The following is a 24,030-nucleotide window of genomic DNA, read 5'->3' as shown; positions in this document are numbered from 1 at the left end:
TACAACAGGACTTTCTGTCATGATAATCTCTCAAAAGCTACAAAAAAAATGGTTTCTGTGTTCAGGTTCAGGTCTAAGTAACCGGGAAGCTGCTGCTGCTTCTGAAGACACCAACCAGGAGAGGGAGGAGAGAGAAACAGGGGAGGGAGGAAACCCAGGGGAAAGAAGACAGCACAACATGAAGATGGTGAGATCATAACCAAACTCTGCCTGTCTGTCTGCCTGCCTGCCTGTCTGCCTGTCTGTCTGCCTGCCTGCCTGTCTGCCTGCCTGTCTGCCTGCCTGCCTGCCTGCCTGTCTGCCTGCCTGTCTGCCTGCCTGCCTGTCTGCCTGCCTGTCTGCCTGCCTGCCTGTCTGCCTGCCTGTCTGTCTGTCTGTCTGCCTGTCTGTCTGTCTGTCTGTCTGTCTGCCTGCCTGCCTGCCTGTCTGCCTGCCTGTCTGCCTGCCTGTCTGTCTGTCTGTCTGTCTGTCTGTCTGTCTGCCTGCCTGTCTGTCTGTCTGTCTGTGTTTGTAGTAGACAGCTGGATCACTTCCTTCTCTGCATCTTCTCAGAGGAGCCTGATGAGTCCTGGGACTATGGGCTGAGGGATGCACTCTACACCGCCTGTAAGATTGGAGACCTGGACACCCTCATCAGCCTTCTACCAGTGAGGAGGGGAGAGCAGGGTGGAGGCAAGGAGGAGGACCAGGGAGACCAGGCTGGACAGAGGGAGGACCAGGGAGACCAGGCTGGACACAGGGAGGACCAGGGAGACCAGGCTGGACACAGGGAGGACCAGGGAGACCAGGCTGGACAGAGGGAGGACCAGGGAGACCAGGCTGGACAGAGGGAGGACCAGGGAGACCAGGCTGGACAGAGGGAGGACCAGGGAGACCAGGCTGGACAGAGGGAGGACCAGGGAGAGCAGGGTGCAAAGCAAGAGGGAGAGGAGGAGGAGAAGAGCTGCTCTTCCCAGGACCCTGCAGCCCTGAGTCCACTAGCCCTACTCAACCAGCCCATAGACTCCTCCGGCTTCACTCTGCTCCATGTGGCCTCAGCAGCGGGACAGAAAGGAGTGGCCCAGATGCTGATGGATGCAGGCAGCAACCCGGCATGCAAGTAATGAACCATATATATATATTTATGTTAGGCTTGAGCGGTATACCCTAGATATCGTATACCGGGGTATTTGGAAATAGCCATGGGATGGTTTTCAATACATTGTAATATTTGTAGCTGCTTTTTAAGGACATACAGTGGGGAGAACAAGTATTTGATACACTGCCGATTTTGCAGGTTTTCCTACTTACAAAGCATGTAGAGGTCTGTAATTTTTATCATAGGTACACTTCAACTGTGAGAGACGGAATCTAAAACAAAAATCCAGGAAATCACATTGTATGATTTTTAAGTAATTAATTTGCATTTTATTGCGTGGGTTTGAGCCCATAGGAGACGTTGTTGCCGGTGATGTCTGGTGAGGACCTGCCTTTCAACAGGCCTACAAGCCCTCAGTACAGCCTCTCTCAGCCTATTGCGGACAGTCTGAGCACTGATGGAGGGATTGTGCGTTCCTGGTGTGACTCGGGCAGTTGTTGTTGCCATCCTGTACCTGTCCCTTAGGTGTGATGTTCAGATGTACCCGATCCTGTGCAGGTGTTGTTACACGTGGTCTGCCACTGCGAGGACGATCAGCTGTCCGTCCTGTCTCCCTGTAGCGCTGTCTTAGGCGTCTCACAGTACAGCCATTGCAATTTATTGCCCTGGCCACATCTGCAGTCCTCATGCCTCCTTGCAGCATGCCTAAGGCACGTTCACGCAGATGAGCAGGGACCCCTGGGCATCTTTCTTTTGGTGTTTTTCAGAGTCAGTAGAAAGGCCTCTTTAGTGTCCTAAGTTTTCATAACAGTGACTTAATTGCCTACCGTCCCTGTAAGCTGTTAGTGTCTTAACGACCGTTCCACAGGTGCATGTTCATTAATTGTTTATGGTTCATTGAACAAGCACTGGGAAACAGTGTTTAAACCCTTTACAATGAAGATCTGTGAAGTTATTTGAATTTTTATTAATTATCTTTGAAAGACAGGGTCCTGAAAAAGGGACATTTCTTTTTTTGCTGAGTTTATATATATATATATATATATATATATATATATATATATATAAATAAACACACACACAGAACAAGGGGGCATGGATCAGGCTGTTCATTGTGGCCTGTGGAATGTTGTCCCACTCCTCTTCAATGGCTTTTCCAACAGTCTTGAAGGAGTTCCCACATGTGCTGAGCACTTGTTGGCTGCTTTTCATTCACTCTGCGGTCCGACTCATCCCAAACCATCTCAATTGGGTTGAGGTCGGGGGATTGTAGAGGCCAGGTCATCTGATGCAGCACTCCATCACTCTCCTTCTTGGTAAAATAGCCCTTACACAGCCTGAAGGTGTGTTGGGTCATTGTCCTGTTGAAAAACAAATGATAGTCTCACTAAGCCCAAACCAGATGGGATGGCGTATCGCTGCAGAATGCTGTGGTAGCCATGCTGGTTAAGTGTGCCTTGAATTCTAAATCAATCACAGACCATGTAACCAGCAAAGCACCATCACACCTCCTCCTCCATGCTTCACGGTGGGAACCACACATGCGGAGATCATCCGTTCACCTACTCTGCGTCTCACAAAGACACAGTGGTTGGAACCAAAAATCTCAAATTTAGACTTATCAAACCAAAGGACAGATTTCCACCGGTCTAATGTCCATTGCTCGTGTTTCTTGGCCCAAGCAAGTCTCTTCTTATTGGTGTCCTTTAATAGTGGTTTCTTTGCAGCAATTCGACCATGAAGCCCCTGATTCACGAGTCTCCCTCTGAACAGTTGATGTTGAGATGTGTCTGTTACTTGAACTCTGAAGAATTTATTTGGGCTGTAATTTCTGGAGGCTGGTAACTCTAATGAACTTATCCTCTGCAGCAGAGGTAACTCTGGGTCTTCCATTCCTGTGGCGGTCCTCATGAGAGCCAGTTTCATCATAGCGCTTGATGATTTTTGCGACTGCACTTGACGAAACTTTCAAAGTTCTTGAAATTTTCCGGATTGACTGACCTTCATGTCTTAAAGTAATGATGGACTGTCGTTTCTCTTTGCTTATTTGAACTGTTCTTGACATAATATGGACTTGGTCTTTTACCAAACAGGGCTATCTTCTGTATATGCCTTGCAAAAGTATTCATCCCCCTTGGCGTTTTTCCTATTTTGTTGCATTACAACCTGTAATTTAAATGGATTTTTATTTGGATTTCATGTAATGGACATACACTATTTTGTGTATGTGAAATGAAAAAAATTACTTTTTAAAAAATAACGGAAAAGTGGTGCGTGCATATGTATTCACCCCCTTTGCTATGAAGCCCCTAAATAAGATATAGTGCAACCAATTACCTTCAGAAGTCACATAATTAGTTAGATTGCACACAGGTGGACTTTATTTAAGTGTCACATGATCTGTCACATGATCTCAGTATATATACACACCTGTTCTGAAAGGCCCCAGAGTCTGCAACACCCATAAGCAAGGGGCATCATCAAGCAAGCGGCACCATGAAGACCAAGGAGCTCTCCAAACAGGTCAGGGACAAAGTTGTGGAGGAGTACAGATCAGGGTTGGGTTATAAAAAAAATATCCGAAACGTTGAACATCCCACAGAGCACCATTTAAAATCCATTATAAAAAAATGGAAAGAATATTGCACCACAACAAACCTGCCAAGAGAGGGCCGCCCACCAAAACTCACGGACCAGGCAAGGAGGGCATTAATCAGAGAGGCATCAAAGAGACCAAAGGTAACCCTGAAGGAGCTGCAAAGCTCCACAGCGGAGAGATGGCGTATCTGTCCATAGAACCACTTTAAGCCGTACACTCCACAGAGCTGGGCTTACGGAAGAGTGGCCAGAAAAGCCATTGCTTAAAGAAAAAAGTAAGCAAACACGTTTGAGTGTTCGCCAAAAGGCATGGGAGACTCCCCAAACATATGGAAGAAGGTACTCTGGTCAGATGAGACTAAAACGGAGCTTTTTGGCCATCAAGGAAAACGCTATGTCTAGCGCAAACCCAACACCTCTCATCACCCCGAGAACATCATCCCCACAGTGAAGGATGGTGGTGGCAGCATCATGCTGTAGGGATGTTTTTTATCGGCAGGGACTGGGAAACTAGTCAGAATTGAAGGAATGATGGATGGTGCTAAAATACAGGGAAATTCTTGAGGGAAATCTGTTTCAGTCTTCCAGAGATTTGAGACTGGGACGGAGGTTCACCTTCCAGCAGGACAATGACCCTAAGCATACTGCTAAAGCAACACTTGAGTGGTTTAAGGGGAAACATTTAAATGTCTTTGAATGGCCTAGTCAAAGCCCAGACCTCAATCCAATTGAGAATCTGTGGTATGACTTAAAGATTGCTGTACACCAGCGGAACCCATCCAACTTGAAGGAGCTGGAGCAGTTTTGCTTGAAAAATTGGCAAAAATCCCAGTGGCTAGATGTGCCAAGCTTATAGAAACATACCCCAAGAGACTTGCAGCTGTAATTGCTGCAAAAGGTGGCTCTACATAGTATTGACTTTGTTTCACAATAAAAAATATTTTGCATCTTCCAAGTGGTAGGCATGTTGTGTAAATCAAATGATACAAACCCCCAAAAAAATCAATTTTAATTCCAGGTTGTAAGGCAACAAAATGAGAAAAATGCCAAGGGGGGTGAATACTTTCGCAAGCCACTGTGTCTTCTGTATACCCCCCCTACCTTGTCACAACACAACTGATTGGCTCAGACGCATTAAGAAGGAAATAAATTCCACAAATTAACTTTTAAGAAGGCACACCTGTTAATTGAAATGCATTCCAGGTGACTACGTCATGAAGCTGGTTGAGAGAATGCCAAGAGTGTGCAAAGCTGTCATCAAGGCAAAGAGTGGCTATTTGAAGAATCATAAATATAACATATATTTTGATTTGTTTAACACTTTTATGGTTACTACATGATTCCATATGCGTTATTTCATAGTTTTGATGTCTTCACTATTATTCTACAATGTAGAAAATAGTAAAAATAAAGAAAAACCCTTGAATGAGTAGGTGTGTCCAAACTTTTGACTGGTAGTGTATGTGTGTATTTATTTGTAATTTTTTGTGTGATTGTCTTTCAATGAAAAGCACGTTGTAAATTGAATGTATTATTATAACAAGCTCAATAAAACTGTATTGTTTATATGCTATAAAAAGAGAGGAAACGTTAATGGTGTCGACGCTGTTTTTGTGTCCACAGAGACAAGAAAGGCCAGACTCCCTACATCGTTGCTCCTGACAAGGACACTAGAAACATGTTTAGAAAGTACATGGCTGATCACCCCGACAAATACAACTACAGCAGGGCTCAGGTAATACAACTACAGCAGGGCTCAGGTAATACAACTACAGCAGGGCTCAGGTAATACAACTACAGCAGGGCTCAGGTAATACAACTACAGCAGGGCTCAGGTAATACAACTACAGCAGGGCTCAGGTAATACAACTACAGCAGGGCTCAGGTAATACAACTACAGCAAGGCTCAGGTAAGATGCTGTTCCTTTAGTGACACACAGGAGCCAGTCGCATTCGAACTGAGGAACACTTTCTGTCAAGGAAACAAACAGTGAGCGATCAATTGTCCAAAGATGTACAGTACTCGGACATTTAGGGAGAGTAGTGTGGGATAAAGCCGTGAAGTGGAACCATCCAGTATGTTGGTCCTAACAGCCAGTCAGAGGACACGTTCTGCAGGGATACACTTTTTGTCAATCACACTGAATAAACCAATGGGGATTGTATTGTTCTAAGAGTTAGCTAGACGGAGAAGTACCTGGGTCATTTCACATGAGGAGCAAGGACACATTTCAAGCACACGAAGTAACATTTTTATAAAACAATGAGCATTAAAATTGTCCAAAGATGTACATAGAAATGTTTGAGCATTTTGTGATACAGCAGGGAAGTCTAACGTTGGGTCTATTCCCTTAAGGTTCCCGGGCCGCTGACAGCAGAGTTGGAGTCCCAGAAGACGGAGAAGAAAAAGGCCCAGAAAGCAGCAAAGAAAAAGAGGGAGAAAGAGCAGAAGGAGGAGAGGAGACGACTAGAGATGGAGGTCGAGGAGAAGAAAAGATTTGCCTCCTTAAGCGATCGAGAGAAGGTATGAAAACAGATTATTATTATTTTTTGTTAAAACAAGTTTTTTCAAAACGAGCAGCTCGACTGTCAAATTTCCACCCACAGAGAGCACTGGCTGCAGAGAAGAGGCTGGCAGACCATAAGGCATCAACAGGGGGAGACCTTTCAAACTCCAGGTAACATTACTAAGACATTACTAACATTATTAAGACCGCAGCCATTAGTCAAACAACCTTCTCTTTGACTCACTGAACACAAAACAATGTTAGACAAATGAATACAACACATTACTCAAAGTGCAAATAGCAGAACAGCCTGTCTCTGTACTGTAGGCAAACGTTACTCTGTATTGGCTCAACTTGTGAGTTAGTTTAGTGTCTACTGTTGTGTTCTCTCCTGTCATATACCGTCTAGTGTCTACTGTTGTGTTCTCTCCTGTCATATACCGTCTAGTGTCTACTGTTGTGTTCTCTCCTGTCATATACCGCTCTAGTGTCTACTGTTGTGTTCTCTCCTGTCATATACCGTCTAGTGTCTACTGTTGTGTTCTCTCCTGTCATATACCGTCTAGTGTCTACTGTTGTGTTCTCTCCTGTCATATACCGTCTAGTGTCTACTGTTGTGTTCTCTCCTGTCATATACCGTCTAGTGTCTACTGTTGTGTTCTCTCCTGTCATATACCCGTCCTAGTGTCTACTGTTCTCTCCTCTACCAGGCGGTGTTGGCAGTGTGGGGGAGTCCCTGGTGGGAAAGGTCCCGTTTCAATACCTGGACTTCAGCTTCTTCGCACCCCTCGCTGTGTCCAGGAGCACCGCAAGGCTAATGTGGCTAACTGGAGCAAAGCAGGAAACTAAAACACCCGACAATAACATTGCTACTTACAGGTCCTGACATATGACCATAACAGCCTCAGCCTAACCTTAAACTCTGCTGTGTTCAGGAGCACCGCAAGGCTAATGTGGCTAACTGGAGCAAAGCAGGAAACTAAACACCAGACAATAACATTGCTACTTACAGGTCCTGACATATGACCATAACAGCCTCAGCCTAACCTTAAACTCTGCTGTGTTCAGGAGCACCGCAAGGCTAATGTGGCTAACTGGAGCGAAGCAGGAAACTAAACACCAGACAATAACATTGCTACTTACAGGTCCTGACATATGACCATAACAGACTCAGCCTAACCTTAAACTCTGCTGTGTTCAGGAGCACCGCAAGGCTAATGTGGCTAACTGGAGCAAAGCAGGAAACTAAACACCAGACAATAACATTGCTACTTACAGGTCCTGACATATGACCATAACAGACTCAGCCTAACCTTAAACTCTGCTGTGTTCAGGAGCACCGCAAGGCTAATGTGGCTAACTGGAGCAAAGCCGGAAACTAAAACACCCGACAATAACATTGCTACTTACAGGTCCTGACATATGACCATAACAGCCTCAGCCTAACCTTAAACTCTGCTGTGTCCAGGAGCACCGCAAGGCTAATGTGGCTAACTGGAGCGAAGCAGACAGGAGAGAGCATTGAGTAAAGGAGGAAACTGACTTTCCACCACAAAAACTCACGGACCAGTCAAAGGAGGCAGAGCTGATGGCTCCTCTAGGTCTGAACCGGGTCAACTGGTGTCAAATTAAATAATAATAAACGATATTAATTCAACTGTACATGGATGAAATGCTGTTTATTAATGTACAGTGTACACACTACGTTTTTTAAGAAAATGATTTATTAAAAAGGTATCTAGTAAAGTGCAAACAGAGGCAGCATTTGACAGAAGCATCATATTTACAGCATCTCATGTTATTAAATCATGTCAAAACAATGATTACCATAACTGTCATCTATTTATTAATGAGCTTAACACTGAAAACCAAACCTTATGTTTCCTTTAAACAGATCATCATATTTGCTTCCTGAAGATGTAGCAGAGAAAGGGGTTCAGAAACTGAAAGTCTGGCTCAGCAGTTGTTACATTTGTTATAGTCTAAGTAAGTCACTCTAGAAAAGTCTGCTGAAATGAATTGATTGATACAGGATATACTACTAATACATTGATTGATAGACGAGTATTAGCTGATGCTGGTTGGACAGAGACTTATTCGGAGGGATTGATTGGCTGTCTGTCGTCTCTGCTGTATGTTTCCCTTGCTGGGATTGGCTGTGTCAACTATGAAGAAGCTGATTTATCCGAGGTGTCATGTCTTGCCAGCGGTGCAAAAAAGGAGACCCTGGTGTGTCTGCTGTCTTCTGCCTGTTGACCTGCTGTAGCTGTGGTGTCATGTCTTGCCAGCGGTGCTGCTGAGCTGGGGCCGGTCCATAAAGAGGACCCTGGTGTGTGGAGGGGCCCTCTCTAGCTCCAGGACTGTGATGTTGTTGGGCTGGGTGGGGCTGAGCAGGGGCCCCGGGACGTACAGGGTCTGCTGGGGACCTCTCTTAGGCCAATACCTTCCCAGGTTCATCCCGTTGATCCACACTTGGCCCTGGGAACGGCGGAGAGGCAGAGGGGAGACAGTCAGTTCTCAACGCAGAACTGGCATGTCGTCAGTGGAGGATTTGACCCTATATGCTTAACCCCAAGAAGGAACTGATAGTGAACACGGAGGACATACATCTGTTTGACTCTTGTTTTTCGAGAGCCATTGTGTTCATAGATCTCCATATTGGGGAAGTACTACCGTAGTATTTCTGTAATAGTAAGCCACGGTAAATAGACTCCGTAGTATTAACTCAGTATTGATTATGTCCTCACCTTGGTCCATTCATTGAGCCGGAGAAAGGTGTCCCAGGCCAGACCGTTGGGAGGCAGGGTGCCCTGGTAGAAGACTGGCCCATCTGAGGGCCCTCTGACTGGGCCGGGCGGGGAGCGTCGCTGGCCTGACTGTGGCCATCCGGAGCGATGGCTCCGCAATGTCCAGAGGGTAGATCTGCCAGTCGGTCAGCACATCTTCACCCAGGACCAGGTTACTCAACAGGCCCTGCAAAATACAGACATGACCAAGGGATCAACTAAGTCTCAATTCCTTAGCCTGAGTGCCAGTCTGTTTTGTGCCTTTGCCAACTCATTGTCATGATGATCCTCTGCACTCTCCACTGGGTCCCAGTTAAGACCCTGGGCTTGCAGCAGAACATTGAAGGTGAGACCAGGTGTGTCCCTTCCTTAGCCAGAGTGCCAGTCCGGTTGTCAGGCCAACTCCTTTCTACTCTTCGTCATGAGATGTTTGGCTTGGCAAGGACACAAACAGATCTGGGATTGGCTATACATTCCTTGCAAAAGTTTACTAATACTTACGTGAACATTCCTATTGTAGACTCCAATAACTTCATCGTTTCTCTTGGATATTGGAGTGTGGACCTTTGTGTGACCAGCGCCTCACTCACTACCATAAATCTTAAACTGCTAAAACCTATTTTATTCAGATAAAGATAGAAACACGTGTCTGTGTGTCTACTGAGGTTGATGTAGACTTGCCTTGAAGTCGTTGATCTTGCTGCCAAAGTTGACCCGTCCCATGTTCTCCACTAGAACATCGATCTGGTCCCCCTCCTTCCCTGTTACGTTCATCACCAGAGTCGTGTCTCTCTCCAGCAGCCCCTGGAAAACCTGTATATAGGAGCAGGTCACAACCTCTGTACAACATGCTGACAGGACAAAACCATCACACAACCTCTGTACAACATGCTGACAGGACAAAACCATCACACAACCTGTGTAAAAAAAAACACCCAATCGAATACTTATGGGAGATTCTGGAGCGGCGCCTGACGTACTGACCACAGCTCGCGTTGCAAAATAAACGTACACATACATGTTATTCAATCATTTCATCCAAACTGCTCGTCTGCGTAGCCAGGCGCTAAAATAGAACTTGGTTCTATTTGTGACGCTTGACGCGCTGCAAGTCCCACCTCTCCCATCTCCTCATTGGTTTTTAGGAGCCTATACCCACGTGGGTGTGTTATGGATACAGGTATCCTGTGTCTTTTTGTGTTTTGCCTCTCCTTCTGCCCTAATCACAGGTGTCCTGTATGTTCCTGACTGGTGGTCGTTGGGGTGTCTGCTGATTGCTGAGGTGGACCAATCAGTGGACATTCCTCTGCATTGCAAAGCCAAGTCAGTTGTGTTTGTAGAGAGAGGCTATTTCCGTATGTGAGTATGGATACTGTGGTGTCCTGTGTACGCTGTTTGGTAACTTTGTGTGTTTCTGGGAAAAGGGGAGTTTAAGCTAGTTGCCCTTGGGCGTACATTACCCGTAGGAAGAAAACGGTCTAAAAACACTAGTTAGACCTGAGCGGACCACCCACTGTACTTTTGTATGGTAGCAGTAGCCTAGCGGTTCTTGAGGCAGGCAAGATCAGTTTAGTTTTTTTTTTACACTATTGCGTCATTTCTTGGGTCCTGCTCAGCCCTTTTTCCCAAACCTTTACCGTGTGTTCCAAAATAAACCTTTTATGTTTGACGGTAGTTTATGGTTGTCGTGTAGTTTTTGTTCTCACTGTTTCATGTCACGATTCTAATTTGCATGAATTATGTTACGGGTCTCTTGTCCATCCACCCTAAACGTTTAAAGCCACGGGGTTCGTAACGTAATGATTGAAAGATGAACTGAGGTCCGCACTCCAGTCCAGTTGGTGGTGGTAATGCACCTTAAAGTTGGTTGCCAACCGCCATATAGGATCCCCTGTAGCTCAGTTGGTAGAGCATGGCGCTTGCAACGCCAGGGTTGTGGGTTCGTTTCCCACGGGGGGCCAGTATGAAAATGTATGCACTCACTAACTGTAAGTCGCTCTGGATAAGAGCGTCTGCAAAATGACTAAAATGTAAATGTATTCAAAGTCTGAAGAAGATGACGACTACTACTGCTACTGGAGAGGTTTTTAGAAACTAACACATTATTTTGTGTGACTCAAAATTCTACAACTATCCAGAAAAAAAAGGACCTTTTGCATTTCAGGTAAAATAACAACCCAATGTTTGTATCCCAGGACAAAATAGCTAGCAACAGCAAGCTAGCTAGCTAAATGTCCATGAATGTTTAATGGTTTTTTCGACCTATCCCCAAATTAATATAGTTGGTTCAGAGTTCATTTTGATATTTCAACCTGCGTGTCCTGATCACGCCAGAATCAACATGGCGCTCGGCCTAGTCAGCATGAGTCTCTCTCTCTCACACACACACACACATATATATATATATCCCGGAGGACCTGAGCCCTAGGACCATGCCTCAGGACTAGGACCATGCCTGATGACTCCTGGCTGTCCCCAGTCCACCTGGTCCTCTCTCTCCTCCCGGAGGACCTGAGCCCTAGGACCATGCCTCAGGACTACCTGGCCTGATGACTCCTGGCTGTCCCCGGTCCACCTGGTCCTCTCTCCTCCCCTCCCGGAGGACCTGAGCCCTAGGACCATGCCTCAGGACTACCTGGCCTGATGACTCCTGGCTGTCCCCAGTCCACCTGGTCCTCTCTCCCTCCTCCCGGGAGGACCTGAGCCCCTAGGACCATGCCTCAGGACTACCTGGCCTGATGACTCCTGGCTGTCCCCAGTCCACCTGGTCCTCTCTCCCTCCCCATCCCGGGAGGACCTGAGCCCTAGGACCATGCCTCAGGACTACCTGGCCTGATGACTCCTTGCTGTCCCCAGAGGTCCACCTGGTCCTCTCTCCCTCCCCTCCCGGAGGACCTGAGCCCTAGGACCATGCCTCAGGACTACCTGGCCTGATGACTCCTGGCTGTCCCCAGTCCACCTGGTCGTGCTGCTGCTCCAGTTTCCACTCTTCTGCCTGCGGCATGGAAACCCTGACCTGTTCACCGGACGTGCTGCCTTGTCCCAGACCTGCTGTTTTCACTCTCTCTCTACCGCACCTGCTATTTCAACCTCTAAATGCCCGGCTATGAAAAGCCAAGTGACATTTACTCCTGATGTACTGACCTGTTGCAACCTCTACAACCACTGGGATTATTATTTGACCCTGCTGGTCATCTATGAACGTTTGAACATCTTGGAGAAAAATCTGGCCTTAATGGCCATGTATTGTTATAATCTCCACCCGGCACAGCCAGAAGAGGACTGGCCACCCCTCAGAGCCTGGTTCCTCTCTAGGTTTCTTCCTAGGTTCCAGCCTTTCCAGGGAGTTTTTCCTTGCCACCGTGCTTCTACATCTGCATTGCTGCTGTTTGGGATTTTAGGCTGGGTTTCTGTATAGCACTTTGTGACATCTGCTGATGTAAAAAGGGCTTTATAAATCAAATGTGATTGATTGACCTACCCCACAGACAAACAGACACCTATCCCACGGACAGACACCTACCCCACAGAAAGACAGACACCTACCCCACGGACAGAGACACCTACCCCACAGACAGAACACCTACCCCACAGACAGAGACACCTACCCCACAGACAGAGACACCTACCCCACAGACAGACACCTACCCCACAGACAGAGACACCTACCCCACAGACAGAGACACCTACCCCACAGACAAACAGACACCTACCCCACAGACAAACAGACACCTACCCCACGGACAGACACACCTACCCCACAGACAGAGACACCTACCCCACAGACAGAGACACCTACCCCACAGACAGAGACACCTACCCCACAGACAGAGACACCTACCCCACAGACAGAGACACCTACCCCACAGACAGAGACACTCTACCCCCACAGACAGAGACACCTACCCCACAGACAGAGACATATGCTCGGTCATGAACCCCATTCAGAGGGGAGATGAGGGGTGTGTCTTCTGGCAGGTCCCTGGGCAGCTTGGTCCGGTACAGCATGAAACCATAGTACTAAACAACACATTAAGTAAAGTTAAAACAAAGTTACATCATTTTTCTCCGATTATTGACAACAACACTCCATAACGACAACAGACAGAGGTGGTAGAGCTACCTGCTTAATCTCTTCAAAAGACAGAGGGTACCGGGATCGGACGGGACCCTGAGGTGACAGCGTGTCCAACAGGCTGCTGAGGTTCCCTACCTACCAAACAGAGCCAGAGGTTTAAGTCATACAGTATTCATACTATGGATTTATTTGTCCTTTAATTAGGGCCATTGGTCTTCAACCTGCAGGTGGTCTGCACAAATATCTATAGTTTTTCTTCCAAAAATAACAGTTGGGAGTATTAATGGTGTTATAAGCTATTTTTACATTTACATTTCACAATGCAAATTATAACAATAACAGTAGGCCTTTCATCTGTAACATTCACTCTAAATTTGTCAACCAAGATATTTTATGTTAACCATTTACACTGGTGGGAATTTACCCATATGGATAGAGCTACATGCAGATGAGCAGAGTAAATATGGAAAACATCTGCATAAAAGGACAACAGTTGACCTGACAAGACTGAATCCAAACATTACACTGTTGATTTTATCTGCATTTTACATTTACTGTACTTTTCGTTGTTAACAAAATACTCAGGATACATTCAGTAACATGATAAGAATATTCCTGGAAAACATAAGACAATAAAATGACAAGGGTTTGAGTGAGAGGACTAACTGGTATCTCCAAGTGGACACACCTCTCCACTGTCTCCAAGTGGACACACCTCTCCACTGTCTCCAAGTGGACACACCTCTCCACTGTCTCCAAGTGGACACACCTCTCCACTGTCTCCAAGTGACCACAACCTCTCCACTGTCTCCAAGTGGACACACACTCCTCCACTGTCTCCAAGTGGACACACCTCTCCACTGTCTCCAAGTGACCACACCTCTCCACTGTCTCCAAGTGGACAACACCTCTCCACTGTCTCCAAGTGGACACACCTCTCCACTGTCTCCAAGTGGACACACCTCTCCACTGTCTCCAAGTGGACACACCCTCTCCACTGTCTCCAAGTGACCACACCTCTCCACTGTCTCCAAAGTGGACACACCTCTCCAGTGTCTCCAAGTGGACACACCCCTCTCCAGTGTCTCCAAGTGGACACACCTCTCAGTGTCTCCAAGCGACCACATCTCTCCAGTGTCTCCAAGTGGACACACCTCTCCACTGTCTCCAAGTGACCACACCTCTCCAGTGTCTCAAAGTGACCACACCCTCTCCACTGTCTCCAAGTGGACACACCTCTCACTGTCTCCAAGTGACCACACCTCTCCACTGTCTCCAAGTGACCACACCTCTCCACTGTCTCCAAGTGACCACACCTCTCCACTGTCTCCAAGTGACCACACCTCTCCACTGTCTCCAAGTGACCACACCTCTCCAGTGTCTCCAAGTGACCACATCTCTCCAGTGTCTCCAAGTGGACACACCTCTCCAGTGTCTCAAAGTGACCACACCTCTCCACTGTCTCCAAGTGGACACACCTCTCCAGTGTCTCCAAGTGACCACACCTCTCCAGTGTCTCCAAGTGACCACACCTCTCCACTGTCTCCAAGTGGACACACCTCTCCAGTGTCTCCAAGTGACCACACCTCTCCAGTGTTTCCAAGTGACCACACCTCTCCAGTGTTTCCAAGTGACCACACCTCTCCAGTGTTTCCAAGTGACCACACCTCTCCACTGTCTCCAAGTGGACACACCTCTCCAGTGTCTCCAAGTGACCACACCTCTCCAGTGTCTCCAAGTGGACACACCTCTCCACTGTCTCCAAGTGGACACACCTCTCCACTGTCTCCAAGTGACCACACCTCTCCAGTGTTTCAAAGTGACCACACCTCTCCAGTGTCTCCAAGTGGACACACCTTTCCAAAGTGTGCACAGTTCTTAAGTCATTTCAATGCACTTTTATGACTCAAATAAGAGGATTCAACTATAAGGTGGGTTTTTTGAGCTCTCCTAGCTGTGAGGTTGAGGAACTAAAGCAAACACACTGGTAGTTGTTTGTAACACAACCATGCTTTCCTGCCCTCACAATTAATGTTGTTGTTTACGCAATCCAAAAACGGTCCGTTATAAAATCGCAATCTGGGTCAGGTGGGCATCATTTGAAAGCCTGGGTCAGGTGGGCATCATTTGAAAGCCTGGGTCAGGTGGGCATCATTTGAAAGCCTGGGTCAGGTGGGCATCATTTAAAAGCCTGGGTCAGGTGGGCATCATTTGAAAGCCTGGGTCAGGTGGGCATCATTTGAAAGCCTGGGTCAGGTGGGCATCATTTGAAAGCCTGTATATTTGGGTGTTTGTGGAGCGTTTGTTCATGTATTTTGCGTGCCCTGACACTGCACAACAAGGAAGTGAATCGCAGCTGGGATAAGTTTCTCAAAAAAAAAGTGTCTGGACCCTTCTATAAACATTTCATTTACATAAAAACAAAAGAGTGATTTCTCCTTTAAAGTCAACCTGTCTTATGTACCCGTACCAAACGTAACATATCATACTAATTTCAGTGTCCCGGATTTACATGTACTATGTTACTGACTAGACTATGAGACCAGGCTGCTGTTGTTTTAACCTGGTGCAGTGGGTGGAGCCCCGGACTATGTTCTACTTGTGGATGAGCGATTCCAGATTTCCTGTAGAACGCACTGAAAGTAATTTGACACTGTGTTGATCAGTCAGCACACATCATGTCAAGACGGCAGGAGAGGGAGTTTATGCTGGATCTGAAATTTATTAGGACACCTGTTTGAAACAGCAATGCTGTCAATATGGTAAGAATGCACAAATATGCATTTGGGGTTCAACCGTTTACTACATGCGGTTCAACATAGCTAACTTACTGTTTCTTAACAAGGCAATTTGTTTTTCTCGGCTATGGTTTGTGTTGTGGTCTTGGTCTTAGTCGAGGAAATGTAGCGTAGGTAACTGTAAGGACTCTGGGACTAAACACCTCCCTCTGCAACTGGATCCTGGACTTCCTGACAGGCTGCCCCCAGGTGGTAAGGGTAGGTAACAACACATCTGCCACACTGATCCTCAACACGGGGGCCCCTCGAGGGTGCGTGCTCAGTCCCCCTCTTGTACTCCCTGTTCACCCCATGACTGCATGGCCAGGCACCTCCAACACCATCATTAAGTTTGCCGACGACACAACAGTGGTAGGCCTGATCACCGACAACGATGAGACAGCCTATAGGGAGGAGGTCAGAGACCCTGGCCGTGTGGTGCCAGGATAACAACCTCTCCCTCAACGTGACCAAGACAAAGGAGATGATTGTGGACTACAGGGAAAAAAAAGAGGACTGAGCACGCCCCCATTCTCATCGACGGGGCTGTAGTGGAAGAGGTTGAGAGCTTCAAGTTCCTTGGTGTCCACATCACCAACAAACTATCATGGTCCAAACACACCAAGACAGTCAATCAATCAGATTCCAAACTCTCCACCATGGCCAAGACCAAAGAGCTCTCCAAGGATGTCAGGGACAAGATTGTAGACCTACACAAGACTGGAATGGGTAAACAAGACCATCGCCAAGCAGCTTGGTGAGAAGGTGATAACAGTTGGTGCGATTATTCGCAAATGGAAGAAACACAAAATAACTGTCAATCTCCCTCGGCCTGGGGCTCCAAGCAAAGATCTCACCTCGTGGAGTTTGCAATGATCGTGAGAACGGTGAGAATCAGCCCAGAACTACCGCGGGGAGGATCTTGTCCAATGATCTCAAGGCAGCTGGGACCATAGTCACCAAGAAAACAATTGGTAACACACACTACGCCGTGAAGGACTGAAATCCTGCAGCACCCGTGAGGGTCCCCCTGCTCAAGAAAGCACATACATGCCCGTCTGAAGTTTGCCCAATGAACATCTGAATGATTCAGAGGAGAACTGGGTGAAAGTGTTGTGTTCAGATGAGACCAAAATGGAGCTCTTTGGCATCAACTCAACTACGCCGTGTTTGGAGGGAGGAGGAATGCTGCCTATGACCCAAGAACACTATACCCCACGCCCAAACATGGAGGTGGAAACTTTATGCTTTGGGGGTGTTTTTCTGCTAAGGGGACAGGACAACTTCACCCCATCAAAGGGACGATGGACGGGGCCATGTACCGTCAAATCTTGGGTGAGAACCTCCTTCCCTCAGCCAGGGCATTGAAAATGGGTCGTGGATGGGTATTCCCAGCATGACAATGACCCAAAACACATGGCCAAGGCAACAAAGGAGTGGCTCAAGAAGAAGCACATTAAGGTCCTGGAGTAGCTCAACAGTCTCCAGACCTTGGTCCCATAGAAAATCTGTGGAGGGGAAAGCTGAAGGTTCGAGTTACCAAACGTCAGCCTCGAAACCTTAATGACTTGGAGAAGATCTGCAAAGAGAGTTGGACAAAATCCTCTCCTGAGATGTATACAAACCTGGTGGCCAACTACAAGAAACGTCTGACCTCTGTGATTGCCAACAAGGGTTTTGCCACCAAGTACTAAGTCATGTTTTGCAGAGGGGTCAAATACTTATTTCCCTCATTAAAATGCAAATCAATTTATAACATTTTTGACATGCATTTTTCTGGATTTTTTTGTTGTTATTCTGTCTCTCACTGTTCAAATAAACCTACCATTAAAATTATAGACTGATCATGTCTTTGTCAGTGGGCAAACGTACAAAATCAGCAGGGGATCAAATACTTTTTTTCCCCACTGTAGCTAGCTATAGACAGTAGCCTAGGTTTGATCCATACCCTTCTTAGGACTGGCAGTATGGCGCAAGCAGCTGTGTTGTTGCTGAGCAACCAACCAGTGTTACAACTCTGAGTTTCAGCTAAGAAAGATGTTAGCATTGTCAAAAATGATAGAAACAAGGTAGCACATCGTTGGTTCTTAACGGACAGAAATGAGCACATGAGAGCGATAAATTATACATTTAATAAAAACTGTTGCACCTATAAACTTAGTCAATCCGGCATTTTCTAAGTCCAATGGTCACTTTATGGACGCTATAGTCTCTTTTTAAATCAGACGTCTAGAATTTGAGCTTGGTCGGCGCAAGAAATACTCATAAAAATCGTGCTACCGACCCTGTTAAAACATCTGGTATGTGTTTCTCAGTAACGGCTGGGACGGCTCATGACGAGAGGCGAGGGGTGTGTTGTGTATCTCCAATCAAGTTGTTTTGCGAATTTCCATCGAGATTGGTGTCATATTGGCATATTGATATGACGGTAGGGAGATTTGAATTTAACACTGAACTTCAACCAATACCTATCGTCGCGTCTATTATAAGGCAATGTGTTGGGTGGTAGCGAAGTATGCTAGAATGAGCCCATACCATTGTCAGAGTCACAAAGCCATAGGCCATCTTGGGAGAGGCTGGGGCATGGGACCCACAGGGATGTCTCTGAACTAGATGGAAAGGGGAAAATATAGCCAGTAAAAGACACAACACACTTGTCATCAATATAATATATTTCAAATGGGTCTGCATCTCAAGTGCCTCCCTATCTAGTGTGATACTTTTGACCAGAGCCTGTGGTACCCTAGTATCCCGATATAGTACACCAGAGCACTATGGGCCCTGGTCTAAAGTAGTGCACTATATAGGGCATAGGGTGCCATTTGGGTCCTGTGGGTTGGTCCCAGTCATGTTACCTTGCTGATGGTGTCCCGTATTCCTAGTAGTTTCTCTGTAGGGTCTCCTGCCTCAGACAGAGGGGCGTTGTAGTCATAACTGGTCACTACCGACCTAAACCTGTTGTCATGGTCTGCTCCTACAGGGGGTAACGTGACAACAGTTATGTATCCACTCCTACAGGGGTAACGTGACAACAGTTATATATCCACTCCTACAGGGGTAACGTGGACAACAGGTATATATCCACTCCTACAGGGGTAACGCTGACAACAGGTATATATACCACTCCTACAGGGGGTAACATGACAACAGGTATATATCCACTCCTACAGGGGTAACATGACAACAGGTATATATCTGATCCTACAGGGTAACATGACAACGGTATATATCTGATCCTACAGGGTAACATGACAACAGGTATATATCCACTCCTACAGGGTAACATGACAACAGGTATATATCCACTCCTACAGGGGTAACATGACAACAGGTATATATCCACTCCTACAGGGGTAACGTGAACAACAGGTATATATCCACTCCCTACAGGGTAACATGACAACAGGTATATATCCACTCCTACAGGGTAACATGACAACAGGTATATATCTGATCCTACAGGGTAACATGACAACAGGTATATATCTGATCCTACAGGGGTAACATGACAACAGGTATATATCCACTCCTACAGGGGGTAACATGACAACAGGTATATATCCACTCCTACAGGGGTAACATGACAACAGGTATATATCCACTCCTACAGGGTAACATGACAACAGGTATATTTCCACTCCTACAGGGGTAACATGACAACAGGTATATATCTGATCCTACAGGGGTAACATGACAACAGGTATATATCTGATCCTACAGGGGTAACATGACAACAGGTATATATCTGATCCTACAGGGGTAACATGACAACAGGTATATATCCACTCCTACAGGGGTAACATGACAACAGGTATATATCCACTCCTACAGGGGTAACATGACAACAGGTATATATCCACTCCTACAGGGGTAACGTGACAACAGGTATATATCCACTCCTACAGGGGTAACATGACAACAGGTATATATCCACTCCTACAGGGGTAACATGACAACAGGTATATATCTGATCCTACAGGGGTAACATGACAACAGGTATATATCTGATCCTACAGGGGTAACATGACAACAGGTATATATCCACTCCTACAGGGGTAACATGACAACAGGTATATATCCACTCCTACAGGGGTAACATGACAACAGGTATATATCCACTCCTACAGGGGTAACATGACAACAGGTATATATCCACTCCTACAGGGGTAACATGACAACAGGTATATATCCACTCCTACAGGGGTAACATGACAACAGGTATATATCTGATCCTACAGGGGTAACATGACAACAGGTATATATCTGATCCTACAGGGGTAACATGACAACAGGTATATATATCCCACCTCCTACAGGGTAACATGACAACAGTCTATATATCTGATCCTACAGGGGTTAACTTTTTCTTATGACAACAGGTATATATCCACTCCCTACAGGGGTAACATGACAACATGGTATATATATCCACTCCTACAGGGGTAACATGACAACAGGTATATATCTCACTCTACACGGGGGTAACATGACAACAGGTATATATCCACTCCTACAGGGGTAACATGACAACAGGTATATATCCACTCCTACAGGGTAACGTGACAACAGGTATATATCCACTCCTACAGGGGTAACGTGACAACATGGTATATATCCACTTACAGGGGGTAACATGACAACAGGTATATGGTTCACTCCTACAGGGGTAACGTGACCCAACAGGGTATATCCCACTCCTACAGGGGTAATGCGCGACAACAGGTATATATCCACTCCTACAGGGTAACATGACAACAGGTATCATATCTGATCCTACAGGGGTAACGTGGACAACAGGTATATATCTACTCCTACAGGGGTAACGTGACAACAGGTATACTTTATCCACTCCTACAGGGGTAACGTGACAACAGGTATATATCCACTCCTACAGGGGTAACATGGCAACAGTATATATCTGATCCCTACAGGGTATACAAAGACAACAGGTATATATCCACTCCTACAGGGGTAACATGACCCAACAGGTATATATCCACCTCCTACAGGGGTAACATGACAACAGGTATATATCCACTCCCACAGGGGTAACATGACAACAGGTATATATCCACTCCTACAGGGGTAACATGACAACAGGTATATATCCACTCCTACAGGGGTAACGTGACAACAGGTATATATCCACTCCTACAGGGTAACGTGACAACAGGTATATATCCACTCCTGCAGGGTGTAACATGACAACAGGTATATATTCACTCCTACAGGGGTAACGTGACAACAGGTATATATCCACTCCTACAGGGGTAACTTGACAACAGGTATATATCCACTCCCTACAGGGGTAAACAACAACAGGTATATATCTGATCCTCACAGGGGTAACGTTACCAACAGGTATATATCCACTCCTACAGGTAACGTGACAACAGGTATATATCCACTCCTACAGGTAACGTGACAACAGGTATATATCCACTCGCTACTGGGGTAACATGACAACAGGTATATATCTGATCCACCAGGGGTAACGTGACAACAGGTATATATCCACTCTACAGGGGTAACATGACAACGGTACTATATCCACTCCTACAGGGGATAACGTGACAACAGGTATATATCCACTCCTACCAGGGTAACGTGGACAACGGTATATATCTGATCCTACAGGGATAACATGACAACAGGTATATATCCACTCCTACAGGGGTAACGTGACAACAGGTATACTATCCACTCCTACAGGGGTAACATGACAACAGGTATATATCTGATCCTACAGGTAATCGTGACAACAGGTATATATCCACTCCTACAGGGTAACGTGACAACAGAGTATATATCCACTTCCTACAGGGGTAAGAATGTAGACAACAGGTATATATCCACTCCTACAGGGGCAACATGACAACAGGTATATATCCACTCTCTCATCGGGGTAACATGACAACAGGTATATATCTGATCCTACAGGGGTAACGTGACAACACTGGTATATATCCACTCCTGCAGGGGTAATCATGAACAACAGGTATATATCTGATCCTAAGGGGTAACATGACAACAGGTATATATCCACTCCTACAGGGGTAACATGACAACAGGTATATATCCACTCCTACAGGGGTAACATGACAACAGGTATATATCTGATCCTACAGGGGTAACATGACAACAGGTATATATCCACTCCTACAGGGGTAACATGACAACAGGTATATATCCACTCCTACAGGGGTAACATGACAACAGGTATATATCCACTCCTACAGGGGTAACGTGACAACAGGTATATATCCACTCCTACAGGGGTAACATGACAACAGGTATATCCCACTCCTACAGGGGTAACATGACAACAGGTATATATCCACTCCTACAGGGGTACGTGACAACAGGTATATATCTGATCCTACAGGGGTAACATAGACAACAGGTATATATCCACTCCGTGCGGGGTAACGGTGACAACAGGTATATATCCACTCCTACAGGGGTAACATGACAACAGGTATATATCATCACTTCCTTTCACAGGGTGTAACGTGACAACAGGTATATATCCACTCCTACAGGGGTAACGTGACAACAGGTATATATCCACTCCTACAGGGGTAACGTGACAACAGGTATATATCCACTCCTACAGGGGTAACATGACAACAGGTATATATCCACTCTACAGGGGGTAACATAGACAACAGGTATATATCTGATCCTACAGGGGTAACATGACAACAGGTATATATCCACTCCTACAGGTAACATGACAACAGGTATATATATCCACTCCTACAGGGGTAACATGACAACAGGTACTATATCTGATCCTACAGGGGGTAACATGACAACAGGTATCATATCCACTCCTACAGGGGTAACATGACAACAGGTATATATCCACTCTACAGGGTAACATGACAACAGGTATATATCTGATCCTACAGGGGTTAACATGACAACAGGTATATATCCACTCCTGCAGGGTAACGTTGACAACAGGTATATATCCACTCCTACAGGGTAACATGACAACAGGTATATATCCCCACCCTACAGGGGTAACATGACAACAGGTATATATCTGATCCTACAGGGGTAACATGACAACAGGATATATCCACTGCTCCAACAGGGGGTAACGTGACAACAGGTATATATCCACTCCTACAGGGGTAACATGACAACAGGTATATACATCCACTCCTACAGGGGTAACGTGACAACAGGTATATATCCACATCCTACAGGGTAACGTGACAACAGGTATATATCCACTCTCTACAGGGGTAACGTTGACAACAGGTATATATCCACTCTACAGGGGTAACGTGACAACAGGTATATATCTGATCCTACAGGGGTAACATGACAACAGGTATATATCTCAGATCCTACAGGGGTAACATGACAACAGGTATATATCCACTCCCACAGGGGTAACGTGACCAACAGGTATATATCCACTCCTAGCAGGGTGTAACGTGACAACAGGTATATAATCCACTCCTAGCAGTAACGTGACAACAGGTATACTTCCACTCCTACAGGGGTAACGTGACAACAGGTATATATCCACTCCTACAGGGGTAACATGACAACAGGTATATATCCACCTCCTACAGGGTAACATGACAACAGGTATATATCCACTCCTACAGGGGGTAACGTGACAACATGGTATATATCCACTCCTACAGGGGTAACATGACAACAGGTATATCTGATCCTACAGGGGTAACATGACAACAGGTATATATCCACCTCCACTACAGTAACATGACAACAGGTATATATCCACTCCTACAGGGGTAACATGACAACAGGTATATATCCACTCCTACAGGGGTAACATGACAACAGGTATATATCCACTCCTACAGGGGTAACATAAGGCCAACAACGAGTTATACTTTGACAGTATTAATGATTGGTATACGAGACTTAATGACGGAAATATTGATACAGCTTATTTAACCAACCATTCCAGTAGCCAAAGTTTGTCCCTCCTTCAAACATATACCTGTAGTGAGAGAATAGGACAATTGCTTTTGTTTTGACAAACACTTGTTTATGCTATCAGCTCATTCAGTTAGCTTTGTTGCTTCCTACTACACCTTATCAAAAACAATGTCGGTGTCTTATCGGTAAATTGCTAAAACATCTACTGCCTTTTTATGAAACCTTTGGCACTTTATCACACACAGAGAGGTTTTGGGGACCTAGCATGTTGACGTTT

General features: G+C 45.9%; 1 protein-coding gene, 1 long non-coding RNA gene and 1 pseudogene across 2 annotated transcripts; 2 read left to right on the top strand and 1 right to left on the bottom strand.

Moving 5' to 3' along the window:
* Positions 1-552: 552 nt before the first annotated feature.
* LOC121566402 (ankyrin repeat and zinc finger domain-containing protein 1-like) lies at positions 553-7,032 on the top strand (the record flags this gene model as incomplete). The annotated part of the gene is made up of 5 exons (XM_041876453.2): positions 553-1,099; positions 5,300-5,411; positions 6,033-6,200; positions 6,284-6,354; positions 6,894-7,032. Coding segments are annotated over 5 exons (1,037 nt in total), but the record flags the coding sequence as incomplete, so codon positions are not given.
* Positions 7,033-7,843: 811 nt separating this feature from the next.
* On the bottom strand, positions 7,844-23,812 carry LOC121566401 (annotated as a pseudogene).
* Positions 21,485-22,461, top strand: LOC123490652. Its single transcript, XR_006660999.1, has 3 exons — positions 21,485-21,515; positions 21,859-22,080; positions 22,347-22,461. It is a non-coding gene; the product is annotated as an uncharacterized LOC123490652 (long non-coding RNA).
* Positions 23,813-24,030: the final 218 nt, after the last annotated feature.

The sequence above is a fragment of the Coregonus clupeaformis genome, unplaced genomic scaffold, assembly GCF_020615455.1.
Source record: "Coregonus clupeaformis isolate EN_2021a unplaced genomic scaffold, ASM2061545v1 scaf4295, whole genome shotgun sequence".
Classification (NCBI taxonomy): domain Eukaryota; kingdom Metazoa; phylum Chordata; class Actinopteri; order Salmoniformes; family Salmonidae; genus Coregonus; species Coregonus clupeaformis.
This window is presented reverse-complemented; position numbering and strand designations above follow the sequence as displayed.